General features: G+C 40.6%; 1 protein-coding gene across 3 annotated transcripts in view; it reads left to right on the forward strand.

Moving 5' to 3' along the window:
• Sym (symplekin scaffold protein) overlaps nt 1-15,833 on the forward strand; it is an 80,302-nt gene that overhangs the window by 44,904 nt on the left and 19,565 nt on the right. For all 3 annotated transcript variants that reach the window (XM_076205700.1, XM_076205697.1, XM_076205698.1), the window contains exons 10-15: nt 675-918; nt 2,128-2,347; nt 4,157-4,352; nt 5,072-5,313; nt 8,027-8,205; nt 12,394-12,554. In XM_076205700.1, coding sequence (XP_076061815.1) covers nt 675-918; nt 2,128-2,347; nt 4,157-4,352; nt 5,072-5,313; nt 8,027-8,205; nt 12,394-12,554 — 1,242 coding nt within the window. The remainder of the gene's footprint in view (nt 1-674; nt 919-2,127; nt 2,348-4,156; nt 4,353-5,071; nt 5,314-8,026; nt 8,206-12,393; nt 12,555-15,833) is intronic.

Consider the following 15,833-nt stretch of genomic DNA (forward strand, 5'->3'; position numbering starts at 1 on the left):
TGGTCCCTACACAGAGTGAAGGATATAAGCAAGATTGAGAGAATACAAAGGGCAGCAACCAAACTGGTCCCCAGCCTGGCAGATAAACCATATGAGGAAAGACTAAAAGTACTGGGTCTACCACCTTTGATAGATTGAAGAGAAAGAGGTGACATGATTACGGTGTTTAGGTCACTAAAGGGGATAGATTGCACTTATAGAAGAGATCTCCTGATTAAAGATGGGGGGGGGAGGGCTTTAAGAGGTCATGGAGGTAAATTAAGAAAGACCACATATCGAAGGGATGTGAAGAAATAGTTTTCCATATAGATGTATAGATATGTGGAATAGCTTAGAAGGTGATGTGGTCCAAGCGCAAACAATACATGAGTTCAAATCTAAATATGGTAATTGGAAATCAAAAATATAGATTAAGGTAGAACTGTACATGAATTTGAGTCTAGGTATGTTAGAAAATTAGAGAATAGGAGATGGGACCCAACAAGTGTTGTTCCTTTCCTGTATACTACAATTAGGTAAATACACCCCCCCCCCTTTAAAGGGGAAAAGGCCCTTTAGTATATATATATGTATAAATACTAGGTGTCATCTTAAGTTCTAGGTTGTGTTCTTTTAACAATTGTAGCACATTTGGTATTCATTTCATTTATGATATAATTTGTTGTGGACTGCAGAACCAAGGACCAGTGTTGATCCCAGCAGGTGTGACAGCAAAACCCCTCAAGCACAAAATCAAGACTGTCAAGCTGTCAGAAGTGACTAAACCAATGGCTACCAAAGGGAATGCAGACATGCAGCTAATGATATTTAAACGGTTGTTGCAAAGCGATAAGGTTATTCCTGTTGGTTCAGTCCCAAAACAGAGAATGAGGATTCTCGGAGCCTTAGCTAGCTCATTATCGGAGGAAGAAAGAGAGAGTAAGGAATCTTGTTTGTTTGTTGAAAGTGGAAATTTATATTTTGTTATGTTTTATTTGGGTAAAAGTAAGGTAATAAGATGTACAAGGGGAGAGGATGGCAACAAATTGGAAGTGAGTATTAAGGGAGAGAGACTGGAGGAAATGGATAGCTTTAGATAGGTGCGAATGTGGTGGGGAAAGAGAGGAATGGAGGTAGAGGTAGAATGTAGGTTGAGAGAAGCAAGTAAATGCCTTGTGGGTTTAAAAAGTGTAATGAGAAATAGATATTTGAGAATGGATGTTAAGAGGAGATTGTATGAAGGAGTGATTGTGCCGACAGCACTGTTTGGAACAGAAACATGGAACATAAGAGAGGAAGAGTGTAAATGTGTGTGAGATGAAATGGCTGAGAAGTATGGTAGGGGTTACTAGGCTGGATAGAGTGAGTAATGAGGAGGTGAGGAGGAGAGTGGTGGTTGAAAGGGAGTTGGGAGGTGGGGTTGATGAAAGAGTATGGGGTTGGTTTGGACACATGGAAAGAAAGAGGTATGAAAGGCAGAGGTGGAAGGAGTGAACATGAGGGGGCGACCAAGGATAAGATGGATGGGGTAAAAGGGGCATTGGGGAAGAGAGAAGACAGAAGATAGGGATGAGTGGAGAATGGTTGTGTATGGATAATACTGTGATGTATGGAAGGGGGTGGGAGATGGAGGGTGAGGGAGTATATGTGAAAGATATTTTGATGCTTTCTGAAGAGATTTTTCCCCATCTTCTCTTTTTCTGTATGAGGGGATGGAGAGGGTTTGGAGGAGTTGCTGATTAAATAAAGCAGCCATGCTGTGGATGTGCTATGTCTTGCTGCATTGCTTCTGACCTAGGGTAGTGGGTGAGGTGCAGGGATGACCTGTCATCCAGGAGTTGCCAAGAAAAGAAGGAGGGAGGGGTGAGGAATGGGAGTAGAAGTATGTGGTGATGAAACAGGTGTGAGTGGATTTATGCCTTTGACTTTGGCTACCTCCCTTGTAAGGGGGGAAAAGCTGTTGGTATATATATGTGTGTATTATGTTTTATTTCTTTATAATGAATATAGAATTTGAAAATTGAAATAATATTTTGTATTTCTTGAAGATGACAATGGTAATTTGGTAACCACAGCTCAGTAGATTATTGCATAATAACAGAATTTCCTAAACACTGAGTATTTGATTTTGGTTTTAATACTTTACAGCACTACAAGATTATATACTAGATGACCTCAACAGAAATTCAGAGCTTTTGTTCCTTTGGCTCTATGCTGAATATTCAGTGGCACATGATTTCTCTCAGTTAAACAATATATTATATTTATCAAAAAAGAAGGAGAAAAAGTCCAAAACCTCGTATGATGAGATGGTGGTGGAATTTATGAAGAAACTAGCACTGAAACCACAGTGCAAGGAGAGGGATGAGTAAGTATATAGTAGTTTACAATGTGTTCACTGATGATATATATATCTCATTTTAAAATAAGGAATTAAGATCTTATTATGATGACCCCAGTGTAGATGTCATGAGGCACAAGTGGGTAGACAAGGAAGCTGGCATCAGTGTCTTGAAAATGGGATAAGTGTGGGTGTAGTAGTTTCAGAGGGATCAACATGTTAAGTGTAGTTGGGGATGCTCAAGGGAGGGTCTTGATTAAGAGGATTTTTGTGGTAAGACAGATATGTGAGAAAGCTTTAGGAAAAGATAAGGATGTTTTTGGGGCTTTTGTGGATCTGGAAAAAGCTTATGACAGGGTAGATGGTAAGACACTGTGGGAGGTATTGCAAATATGGGATAGGAGGAAAGCTGTTAAGAGCTGTTGAGTTTTTACGAGAGTAGTAGAGCTTGTGTTAGGATTAGAAATGGAGAGAGTGAGTTGTTTGAGGTAAAGGTGGGACTTCGTCAGGGATGTGGGTGAATGCAAGGGTAGTGGGTCAGGGGTTGGAAATGCTTAAAGAAAATGGAGAAAAGTGAGAGATAAGCCAGTTGTTTTCTGACAACACTGCGCTTGTGGCAGGATCAGAGGAGGGATTGAGGAAATTAGTGACAGAGTTTGGGAAGGTGTGCAAAAGAAGGAAGTTGAAGATAAATGTGAGTAAAATTAAGGTGATGCAATGTACAAGGGTAGAAAGTGGCAGCAGATTGGAAGTGAGCATTAAGGGAGACTGGAGGAAGTGGATAGTTTTAGATACTTGGGTGCGAATGTGGCAGGAAAGGGAGGAGTGGAGGTGGTGGAGGTAGAATGTAGATTGAGAGAAGCGAATAAATGCCTTGGTGTATTAAAAAGTGTAATGAAGAATAGACATTTGGGAATGGATGGTAAGAAGAGATTGTATGAAGGAGTGATTGTGCCAACAGCACTGTATGGGCCAGAAACATGGAACATAAGAGAGGAAGAGAGGAGTTTGAAATGTCTGAGAAGTATGATAGGGGTTTCTAGGCTAGATAGAGTGAGAAATGAGGAGGTGAGGAAGAGAACGGAGGTGGAAAGGGAGTTGGGAGATAGGGTTGATGAAAGAGCATTAGGATGGTTTGGACACATGGATGTGCTGTGTCTTACGACACTGCTCCTGACCCAGGGCAGTGGACAGAATGCAGGGATGACCCGTCATCCAGGAGGTGCCAAGATAAGAGGGTGGAGGGGAGTGGAGTGTGATGAGGATGGAATCGGTGGGAGTGGTTTTTATGCCTTTGTTTTTTGGCTACCTCCCTTATAAGGGGGAAAAAAAGCCTTTGGTATATGTATGTATATATGACTTTTTTAAGTACATAGTCGTAATACACATGACAGATTAAATAAAAGGAACATGGGGAGGGAGGGAGGAAGGAAGGTAAGGAGGGGGTGTTGGGTGGGGGTCACTGAATACTAGCAAAGATTAAGGAGAAGGTGGACCAAATATCTGGGAACAGGAAAGGTTAAGGATAAGATGGAACAATTGGCTGGTTGAAGGACATTAGCTCACAACCGAGGATCAAAAGGAAGAAAAAAATAGGAAGGGTGAGTATTTGTCTCCTGAGGGTGGACAACGACCTTGAGAGGAAAAAGGGGATTTTGGAAGGCAACTAGGGATGGCTTAAATTTTTGTAATGAGACATTTGTAATGCAACAAGTTTTTGGCAAAGGGTAAAATGTCTTATGGGTTTTAATCACTTCAAGGAACCATATGTTAAGGTTGACTTTTATTGCTTTTGTTATTGTTGTTGTTACTACTATTTTTATTATTTCCATACAGAATTATTCAGAGAATTTTCTTGGAGTCTCCTAGTGTACCTGAGAACTTGATTAGTTCATTGTTAGGCATGGTAGGGCAGAGTGGTGATGTTTTGGTTGTAGTTAACCTCCTCAAGGACATCACTCTCCTAAGACCTGTAAGAAGAAAAAAGGCCGTGGAAACTTTAGCCAAATTGGCCACTCACGATTCTGATGCAGTAAGTACAATCTGATTTTTGAGTTCTCATATGATCACAGTTGGTCAGATTTGATTAAAGTCAACTGACTTTATGACTGTATTTAGTAGTACAAATTTGGTCACCCTTACCAATTGGACACTGGTAATTCATTGTTTGAACCACCTCAGGTTCTTTAGTTAAAATCAAGTCCAGTCTTGTAGGTGTATCTTCATTTTATATTGTGTTTGGTTATTTCACTCATTGGTGTGTCTTTTTTGTGTGTTTGTATCTGTCTGTCTTTTTATCTGTCATTCATCTCTCACTCTCCTGTCCCTCAGACATCTGTCTTTCTGTTCCTCTTCTACCCTCCCTATACCTCCCCTATCCTTCCTCTCATTGTCTTCCTCTCCTCCTCTCACAGATAGAAGAACTAGTTATTGGTATACAAATATGAATCTCTCTTTATCTATCTCTTTTCTCATTCTCTCACTCTGGATAAAGCTTCATTCAATATAGAATACTGATCACTTTTAACTTCAACCATCCCTGTGTTCATCCTATCTCTCCTTTACCACCTCTATTACTATATTTTTGGTGTGATATTGTCCCTAAAAATAGAAATGCTGGTTTTTGACAAAATGCTACAAATATCTATCGTTACTTTACAGGTTAGTAGGGAAAATTTGGAGGAAATGGAAATTGTATGAAGATTATTATTTTAAAATAGACTAACTTTGGTCTTTTTACTTATCCTCTAGATTAGAGAACAAGTCCTGACAGTTATTTTGGAACTTTGTAAGAGTGAGAAGATCAATGAAGAAGTTACAGCCAGTGCCAAGTCCTTCCTGAACATGCTCCTGCAACCCAATCCGCCCGAGAGTTTACGTTCCCATAACTTGGGTAGACAAGTACTTCCTATGGAATGGACAGAGCCTACAGTTAAGGCTTGTCTCTTTCTGTACCTGGCATTATTGCCCATCAACCAGTCCATAATCCATGAGTATGTTGAGCTGAGTTTGTGGAAGCTCTTATAATTTATTTGACCTTCTTTACTTCACAGTTGTTAAAAGAGTAGTTGAAGTTATTATTTTAGTTTTGAGTGTATGTAGGTGTTGTGATTTATTTCTTAATAATTTCTTTAGCAGTTTGTTAAAATTTGCCTGAAGTTGAATCCTTGTCTATACTACCCCCATGTGTGTGTGTTTACCTAGTTGTATTGTACAGGAAGGGAGCTATGCTTGTAGTGACCTGTCTTTGTATCTCTCAGCATCTAGTTTGTTCTTAAATTCTTGTATGTTTTTTTGCACATACTATTTTTTCATCCAATTTTTTCCAGACATCTATTATTCTTTGTGGAAAACTATCCTTTTTCTGATCTCTTCTATAACTATCTTTTTTGAGTTTCTTTTCATGTCCTCTTGTTTTTCTTCTGTCCCTCTGTAATAAATCTTTGTTCAGATGTCAGTTTTGAAAGTGTTGGTGCCATCTTTGTTGTTGCTCTTCGGATTCTTTCTACATTTATACATATGCCAAAGGTATTTTTCCCCCTTCTAAGGGAGGTAGCCAAAAAACAAAGGCATAAAAAACACTCCCACCCATTCCATCCCTATCACACTCCACTCCCCTCCACCCTCTTCCCTCCCTCTTATCTTGGCACCTTTTTTCTGATTTCTTTATATTCTATTTTGTGTTGGGTGTCCATAGTGTCGCAGCGTACTCCAATCTTGGTCTTATCAGCATAACTAATATTTTCTTTACCATTTCCTCATCCATGTAGTTAAATGCCACCTTTATTGTTCTTAGTAAATTGTAGGTTTCTCCAATTATTTTGTTTATATGCTTGTCTGGTGACATGTCTTTGCTAATAATTATTCCCAGGTCCTTTTCCGAGCTAACTTGTTTTACTTCCTTTGTAACAACCTTATATTTCCCTGATGTTCTCACTCACCCTACACCTGGTAGGAATAATCCTGTCAGCGGCAGCTCTTCACTAGACTTCTCCATGCATCTCTATCCTTGTAGGTCTCTTTTTCTTTCACTTCTGGTCCTTTGTCCATTTTCTTTCTGGGTCCTCAACGTGTGTATCCGTCTGTTCCGAAGCTGCCTATGCGTTTCTCGAGCAAAAAATGTTTTACACTGCCGGTTTGCTAGACCTGTCACAGCAACCCTCCTCTTTTGTCTGGGCTTGGGACCGGCATAGTACTGGTTAACACCATTACTATGGCAGAGGTTAGGTTAGGTTAGATTAAAAAAATCCCTTCGGGCTGCGTCAAAAAATGCTCACACTACCTCACCCCCATCCCCCCTCCCATTTCACCTCATGCATCACAACATCATCTCTAATTACAACTCTCATTTTCCTCCCAATCAGGAAGTCTTTTATCCATTCCTTGAAAGGGGGAAAAGGCCTTGGTATATGTATGTATGTATGTGTGTATAAATAGTCAGTAGATCTCCCCTTTCTCTTCTTTGTTCCAGAGTTGGTAGTTCCAATTTGGGCAATCTTTGTTCATATGTCAATTTGGAGAGTTAGTGCCATCTTTGTCGTTGCTCTTTGTATTCTTTCTAATTTCTTTATATTCTTTTTAGTACTGGGTGTCCATAGTGTTGCAGCATACTCCAGTTTTGGTCTTATCAGTGTAACTAATATTTTCTTGACCATTTCCTCATCCAAATAGTTGAAAGCCACTTTCATTTGCCTTAGTAAGTGGAAGGTTTCTCTGACTATTTTATTGATATATTTGTTTGGTGACATGTCTTTGCTGATAATTTTTACTCCTAGGTCCCTTTCCAAGCTCACTTTTTTGACTGCCAATGTTATAATTCCTCAATATTCTATTTTTTATTTTTCCAAGCTCCATTATACTCCATTTCTTGATGAGTAAGTTCACTTCCCTCTTTTGACTCCATTTCCAGATTTTATCTAGGTCTTTCTGTAGGGATTTACAATTTTCCTCTGTACTTTCTTTAGTATTTTTGCATCATCTGCGAAGAAGTTCATATAACATTCCACACCTTCATCCATGTCATTTATATATATGACAAACATGATTGGAACCAATACCGAACCTTGTGGGACACCACTTATCATTTCGTCTCAGGTCGAGTATTTGGCTCTAATTACTACACTCATTTTCCACCCAGTCTTCCATCCATTCCAATATTTTTCCTTTTATACCACCTATTGATTCCATTTTTCTTATTAGTTTTTTGTGTGGTACTTTATCAAATGCTTTTTGTAGATCTAGAAAAACACAGTCTGCCCATCCATCCCTTTCTTGTATTATTTCTATAAGTCTCGAGTAGAAGTAAGTTTGTGGTACATGATCTTCCTTGTCTAAATCCAAATTCTTTTGGATTCAGTATATTTTTTTCTTCCAGATGTTTAACCCATCTACTTTTTCACATATTTTTGCTATTGTAGTTTGTTGGATTTTCCTTGTCCCCTCCTTTATATATTGTATGTGTGTATATGTCTCTCTCTTCCTTTCTCTCCCTCTCTTCCTCTTTCTCTTCCTCTCATTCACTTTCTCATTTTTCTCTCTCATTTCTCTTGTTTTGTTGTCTCATTTCTCTCACATTTCTCTCTCTTTCATTGTCTTCATATGCATTTTTATTTTTAATTTTCTTCTTTTTTCTTCCTTCATTGTTTCTCAAGATAAACATAAAGATTGGATGTATCAACCTCACTATTTTGTTTTATTTTTTTTCAGTTTAGCACAAGTGTATGTCAAGACTGTGAATGAGGCAAAGAGAACCATTTTGCGTCTATTAGAAGGACCCATCAGACATATAGGGATGGACTCCTCAGAACTTCTGGCCTTGGTGGAAACATGCCCTAAGGGTGGAGAAACTCTCATAACAAGAATTATGCACATACTTACAGAAAAAGGTAATGATTTTGTCTATATAATATGTGTGTGAGTGATTAACCATGATCTTGGATCCCATGTTGGATTTGTGATTAACCACTTCAGTACGGGACTTAAATCTCGCGGGCAGCAGCCAATGCCAGCCGTATGACGTAACGTAATAATATTCGCATCATAAAATATAGTCACCGCTTATATCGATCGTTCTCTCTTTCACCCGCGAATTTTGAAAACCACAGAGAATGGGATTCAGGGCACATTTGGGAGAATGTAAAAACACAGGGGCGACTACAATAAATATAATCAAGACGCCGATATGGCAGCGTCGCGAATCCACTTGCTCCTCATGACGCCTACGTGTGCGGCACCATATGGAAGGGGTTAAAGACGTTGGTAAGCCCCCCCAATTTTTTTTTTTTTTATCTTACCCACATTTATCTTCATCTTTCTCCTATTGCATACCTTCTCAAACTCTGTCACTAACTCCCTTAATCCTTCCTCTGATCCTGCCACAAGTGCAGTGTTGTTACCAAATGCAACTGGTTCACTTCCCACTTTTCTTGATTTTCTTTAACCATCTCCAGTCCCCTGTCCTTTACCCTCACCTTTGCCTCCTATACCACCCCATCCATGTACATGTTGAACAGCCATGGTGACATGACACTACTACGCAGTCTCACCTTTACATGTACATAAACGACTTAGACGATGGGATAAATAGTGATGTTAGTAAGTTTGTGGACAACACTAAAATAGGACGCCTAATTAGGTCAGGAGACGATGCAGAGATTCTGTAGAATGATCTTTTGAAATTGCTAACATGGTCGGTGAAATGGCAAATGAACTTCAATATCTCTAAGTGTAGCGTGTTAAATGTAGGGCCACACAACCCCGAAAATAGATACATCTTAGATAACACGTTAGAAAAATCTGAGTGCGAGAGGGACTTGGGAGTTCTGGTGAGTCCGGACCTTAAAACCAGGAAACAGTGCATTAGCGCCAGGAATAAAACTAACAGAGCATTAGGTTTCATTGCTGGGACGGTAACGAATAGAAGTGCAGAGGTAATTATTAAACTCTATCTAGCGATAGACCCATCCTTGACTATGCGGTACAGTTTTGGTCTCCGTCCTACAGAATGGACATAAATTCACTAGAATCAATACAGAGAAGAATGACCAAAATGATCCATGGACTTGGAAATTTGCCTTATGAAGAGAGGTTTAGGCACCTAAACTTACACTCTCTGGAAAGACGCAGAGTGCGGGGTGATCTTATAGAGGTTTTTAAGTGGATCAAAGGCTGTAACAAGGGTGATGTAAACAAGGTCATCATAATAAAACAACAGGGCAGGACTCGCAGTAATGGGTATAAACTGAACAAATTTAGATTTAAGAAGGAAATAGGTAAGAATTGGTTTAATAATAGGGTGGTCGACAAATGGAATAAACTTAGTATCCATGTAGTAAGCGCTGAAACTACCAGTTGTTTTAAAAAATGATTAGACAACTTTATGGATGGGGATGACAGGTGGTGATGGATACGGAGTTGCCTAGTGTAGGCCTTATGGTCTCTTGCAGTCTCCTTTATTCTTATGTTCTTATGTTATACAACTCACTCTCTCCATTTCTAATTCTAACACAAACTCTACTATCGTAAAAACTCTTGACTCCTCTTAATAGCCTTGCTCGTATCCCATATATCTGCAGTACCTCCCACAGTGCCTTCCTGTCTACCCTGTCATAATCTTTTTCCAGATCTATAAAAGCCCAAAAAGCATCTTTACCTTTTCCTATAGCTTTCACACATATCTGTCTTACCACAAAAATGTATCTATGCAACCCCTACCTGTCCTAAACCCACACCGTTCCTCACCAATTACTCCCTCTGTTCCTCTCCTAATCCTCTCAATCAAGACCCTCCAATAAGCCTTCCCAACTGCACTTAACCCCTTCCATACGGTGCCGCACACATAGGCATCATGAGGAGCAAGTGGATTCGCGACGCTGCCATATCGGCGTCTTGATTATATTTATTGTAGTCGCCCATGTGTTTTTACATTCTCCCAAATGTGCCCTGAATCCCATTCTCTGTGGTTTTCAAAATTCGCGGGTGAAAGAGAGAACGATCGATATAAGCGGTGATTATATTTTATGATGCGAGTATTATTACGACACGTCGTACGGCTGGCATTGGCTGCTGCCCGCGAGATTTAAGTCCCGTAGTGAAGTGGTTAAGAAACTGATCCCTCTGAAACTGCTACACTCACTCTTGACCTCTTTTCCCTTGTAAAGCAGAACTATACAGGCACTCCTCCAGTCCTCCAGCATTCTGCCCTCTCTTAAACATTAAATAACCTCACCAGCCAGTCCATCATCACTGTACCTCCTTTTTCAGACATTCTATATGGCATTCATCCAACCCAGGTGCCTTACCTGCTCTCATCATCTTAACAACTGCCTTCACTTCATCTTTCCTTATTTCTCCTCCCTTTTCCTCACTCATCATGTTATTTTCTTAGAGCTTCCCACTGCAGCTACCTTTACCTCCCTATCCTCCTTCACATTTAGCAACTCCCTAAAATACTCTGCCCATCTTCTTCTCACTGCCTTCTCTTCCATTATCATCTCTCCATCTGCACCTTTTAAAAAACTTTTCTTCTTTACTTGATTCGCCTCTTCCTCTCTTAATTTCTTTCCACAATTTTTTTTTTTCATTCCTTTCAAAATTTTCTGTCTTACTCTTACCCCATTTCACATCTGCTCTCCTCTTTGCCTCCTGTATCCAATTCTTTCTCTTTTTACTTTGTACCTCTAGTATGATTCCCTCGTCATAATTTAACCAATCTATGAAAGCCTGCTTCTTCTCTCCTACACCATTCTTCACTTCTTTATCCCACCACTCACTACCCTTCCTTCCATTTCCTCCCATCCTCCTTGTTCCACACACCATCTTTACTCACCTTATGACTCCCTCCTTGAACCATCCCCATTCCTCCTCCATTCCTAGTTCTACTCTATCCATCACTCCCTCCCACTCCTCTCTCAGCTTCTTCTTGTACTCTTTCTCCTTTTCTTTCTCATTTAAGCAGTTCACTCTAAGCGTCTCCCTACCTTTTGTCCTTTTCTGATTACTCCATCTATCCTCCACTCTCAACTTACCCTCCACCAAAAAATGATCTGATATTCCCCCACTCTCTCCCCTTAGCACATGTACATCCTTAACTCTTCTTACTATACTCCTGGTTACCACTACATAGTCCATTAATGCTCTATCTTCCGCCCTTCCATCCACCACCCTCTCCCATGTGTACTTATGTTTGACTTTCTTCCTAAACACTGTACCTCTCATACGACTCTCTAAACGCATCTCTACCATCAACTCTCCAGTACAATTTTTTCCTGGAACTCCACACTTACCAACCACTCCATCTATTGGTCCATTTCCTATAGCATTAAGGTCTCCCAATATCACTTCATTGACATTTCTTCCTAATACCTATATGCACTCATTTAAATCCATCCAAAAAGCATCCTTTTCCTCTACACTCTTCTCACTACCAGGCTCATATACACTTACAAAAACCCACATTTCCTTTCTCAGTTTCACCTTCATCCACATTAACCTTGAAGAAGCCTCCTTCCGCTCCACTACACATTTACCTATCTCTTCACTTACTAGTATAGCCACCCCTTCTCTCCCTCATCCTATCTTCACTCCTGAGAACCTCCCAACTACACTCCCAAACTCACACTTGCCCCTCTCACTCAACTTAGTTTCACTCAATGCCAACACATCTATCATTCTTCTCACAAACATACTGCCTATCTCATCCCCTTTGAGTAATAATAAACACAGTAAACATGATCAAACCAGTTCACAGAATCATGGGGTAACTGATGTATAACTACAAAAATTATATATAATAAAGACGCTGATGTCGGCATCCTCATGTACCCACTTGTGCCTCATGACACCTATGTAGACGTCATCTTACTAAAGTGGTTAAGAGCTATTACCCTCCCAGATGAGAGATCAGAATTTGTATTTGAATTCAAGGGTTGATACTGATATGCTCATTTGCATTTACATGCCTATGCATCTTTTTAGGAATTGGCGAAAACAAAAATCTTAGTTTACAGAACTATATTTATTAGACTTCAAATTTATAGTATAAATTGGTGTTATTGATCATCTTGCATTTTCAGCACCACCAAGTGAGGCTCTTGTGTGTCGGGTCCGGGAGCTGTACAACCGAAGAGTGTCAGATGTTAGGTTTCTTATTCCAGTTCTTACTGGTCTAAGCAAAAAGGAAGTTATTGCAGTTTTGCCTAAACTGATCAAGTTGAATCAGCATGTTGTGCGAGAGGTAAGAAATGGATTTTGTCTCTTACTTTTATATCTAAAACTTATGGATGGATGTGTGAGTTGTATATTACAGTAGAGGTATTGCAATTAATTGATTGAAAGAAAAGATATATGTTATATATACCTAAAACCCTTTCCCCTATATAAGGGAGTGGCTTCATAAAGGCATTCACCAACTTTTGTACATTAAAACCTATCTTTTTCTCATGCTTCATTGATGAAGGGTTATTCCTCCACACAGTATTTTAGTGAGAAACTGCTTCCATATCAGGGTCCAACAGCTAGAACTTGTTTGCCCCCACATTTCATTAAATGGAGAACCCCAGCCTTCTCAACATCCACTCAAAATATTTTATTGAACTGATGACAAGAACATATCTTTAGGCTACATTATCCTTTTATCTATTCACAGTCTTACTCCATTCACTCTTATCTTGGCATTCTTGCCTGCTTGTGCATGCAAGGCTCCCTTTACCCCATCAATCCAGCTTATTCTTGGACCTCCTCTCATTTGCACACACTTTTTGCTAGTCTTACCTTGTTCATTCTTCCCACGTGCCCAAACTACCTCAGCACTTGATCTTCCATGTCCAGCAGCTGTATGTCCTCTCCCATTTCCTGCCTCACCTCCAAATTTTTCATTAATGATTTAGTTTCTTGTTATGAACTACCCCTCTTCAAGGAAATCAGGATAGTGGCTACTTATGGGAGACTTTTTGAAATAGGGAGTTTCATGTAGTGTGCCCATACTACAAATCTGCTGTCAAGGTGAGGTTTGAACTGCCTCTGTATGCTCTAGGTTGGTGTGGTAGATAGCCAGAGGGGAGTCATGAACATGTGTGTATGAAATGATCTTTTTAGTTTATACTGAGTATGGTTTGAATGTGTTTGAGATGAGGTGTCTGAGAAGTATGATGGGGGTTACTAGGCTGGATAGAATGAGAAATGAGGAGGTGAGGAGGAGAACATGGGTGGAAAGGGGGTTGGGAGATAGGGTTGATGAAAGAGTATTAGGATAGTTTGGACACATGGAAAGTATGAGTGAAGAAAGACTAGTAAAAGAGGTATGGAAGGCAGATGTGGAGGGAGTGAACATGAAGGGGTGTCCTAGGATGAGGTGGATGGATGGGGTGAAGGGGGCTTTGGGGAAGAGGGGAATGTCTGTTGAGGAAGGATGGGAGAGGACAGAAGACAGGGGTGAATGGAGAATGGTTGTATATGGATGATGTTGTGATGCATGAGGTGGAATGGGTGGGAGGATGGGGGTTGAGGTAGTATGTGTGAAAATTTTTTGACGCAGCCCGAAGCGATTTCTCTCCGTCTTCTCCTTTATCTTTACTTGGAACATAAGAGAGGAAGAGAGAAGGAGTTTGAATGTGTTTGAGATGAGGTGTCTGAGAAGTATGATGGGGGTTACTAGGCTAGATAGAGTGAGAAATGAGGAGGTGAGGAGAAGAACGGGGGTGGAAAGGGAGTTGGGAGATAGGGTTGATGAAAGAGTATTAGGATGGTTTGGACACATGGAAAGAATGAGTGAAGAATGACTAGTAAAAGAGGTATGGAAGGCAGATGTGGAGGGAGTGAACATGAGGGGACGTCCTAGGATGAGGTGGATGGATGGGGTGAAGGGGCCTTTGGGGAAGAGGGGAATGTCTGTTGAGGAAGGATGGGAGAGGACAGAAGACAGGGGTGAATGGAGAATGGTTGTATATGGATGATGTTGTGATGCATGAGGTGGAATGGGGGGTGAGGTAGTATGTGTGAGCAAAATTTGATGCAGCCCGAAGGGATTTCTCCCTGTCTTCTCCTTTTATGCATGGGGGGACGGAGAGGGGGGGTCGCCGATTTAATGAAGCGGCCTTGCTGTGGATGTGCTATGTCTTGCGACACTGCTTCTGACCCAGTGCAGTGGACAAGGTGCATGGATGACCCATCATCCAGGAGGTGCTAAGATAAGAGGGAGGGTGGAGGGGTGTGGAGTATATTCAGGGATGGAATGGGTGGGAATGATTTTATACCTTTTCCTTTTTGGCTACTTCCCTTGTAAGGGGGAAAAAGCCTTGGTATATGTATGTATGTTCTCCTTTATACATGGGGGGACTGAGAGGGCGGGTCGCCAATTTAATGAAGCGGCCTTGCTGTGGATGCACTGTGTCTTGTGACACTGCTTCTGACCCAGGGCAGTGGACAAGGTACAGGGATGACCCGTCATCCAGGAGGTGCTAAGATGAGAGGGAAGGTGGAGGGGTGTGGAGTGTATTCAGGGATGGAATGGGTGGGAATGATTTTATGCCTTTTTTCTTTTTGGCTACCTCCCATGTAAGGGGGAAAAAGCCTTGGTATATATATGTATGTATGTTCTGAGTATGGTGGTGTTGAATGAGACTATCTCTTCTTTTATATGATTGTTATTTATGTTTTTGCTTTGATTGGTACTTTATGAATTTGAGTAGTGTTAGTGTACAGAGTGTGGGAGGCTGGACTTAGATTTTCAGATACAGACCTTATGTGTGGTTATCCCCAGGATGCAGTCTTAACCTGTTCACTCTGGGGCACATCGCACGTCTGGCAGCATTAGCTGCCCGACGTGCGATGTTGCGTTATAATAATCGCACTATAAAAAATAAAGTCAGTGCTCAATCGTTCGTTCTCTTTCACCCGTGTATTTTGATAACCATAGAAAATATGATGAATCCAGTTTAGTGAGAATGGAGGATACGTAGGTACGACTACAATAAATATAATCAAGATGCCGATGTCGACATCATCGAGTACCCACTTGCTCCTCGTGCCGCCTACGTAGGGGTCACCATATGGAAGTGGTTAACCTAGACTGATAGACACAACTTGTCCACTGGTCTCAGATTGACTTGACAAACTTTAAACTTAGATTTACTTCTCTTTGCTTGTTAGCTTAAGACGAAGCCTCTGAAAGAGGTAAAGCTCCTCCTCCAGGGAGGACTTAGTCATCCTTAGCATCTATGATTGGCTAAGTTCATTTTTGTTATATGATATTTTGGCTAATGGCATAAGGACCTAAAACTCCTATAACACACTCCATTGGGACACCTGGCCCTGACCGAATAGAGCCTTGTTCATTTGAGGGTCAGCAGGGTCATCCCCTACATTAGTTTCCAGATAAGAAAAGTCTTGCTCCAACAAGATTTAATTATGTTATTGGGTTTCACTCCTCTTGAGTATGGACCCACACATGTGATGCTAGTATCATTGCCAGTACAACATGGTGGTGTTTTGTCATCAAACCAGTCACCACCTACTG

This window comes from Oratosquilla oratoria, chromosome 22 (assembly GCF_046742065.1).
Source record: "Oratosquilla oratoria isolate Oo_2021 chromosome 22, ASM4674206v1, whole genome shotgun sequence".
Taxonomy (NCBI): Eukaryota; Metazoa; Arthropoda; class Malacostraca; order Stomatopoda; family Squillidae; genus Oratosquilla; species Oratosquilla oratoria.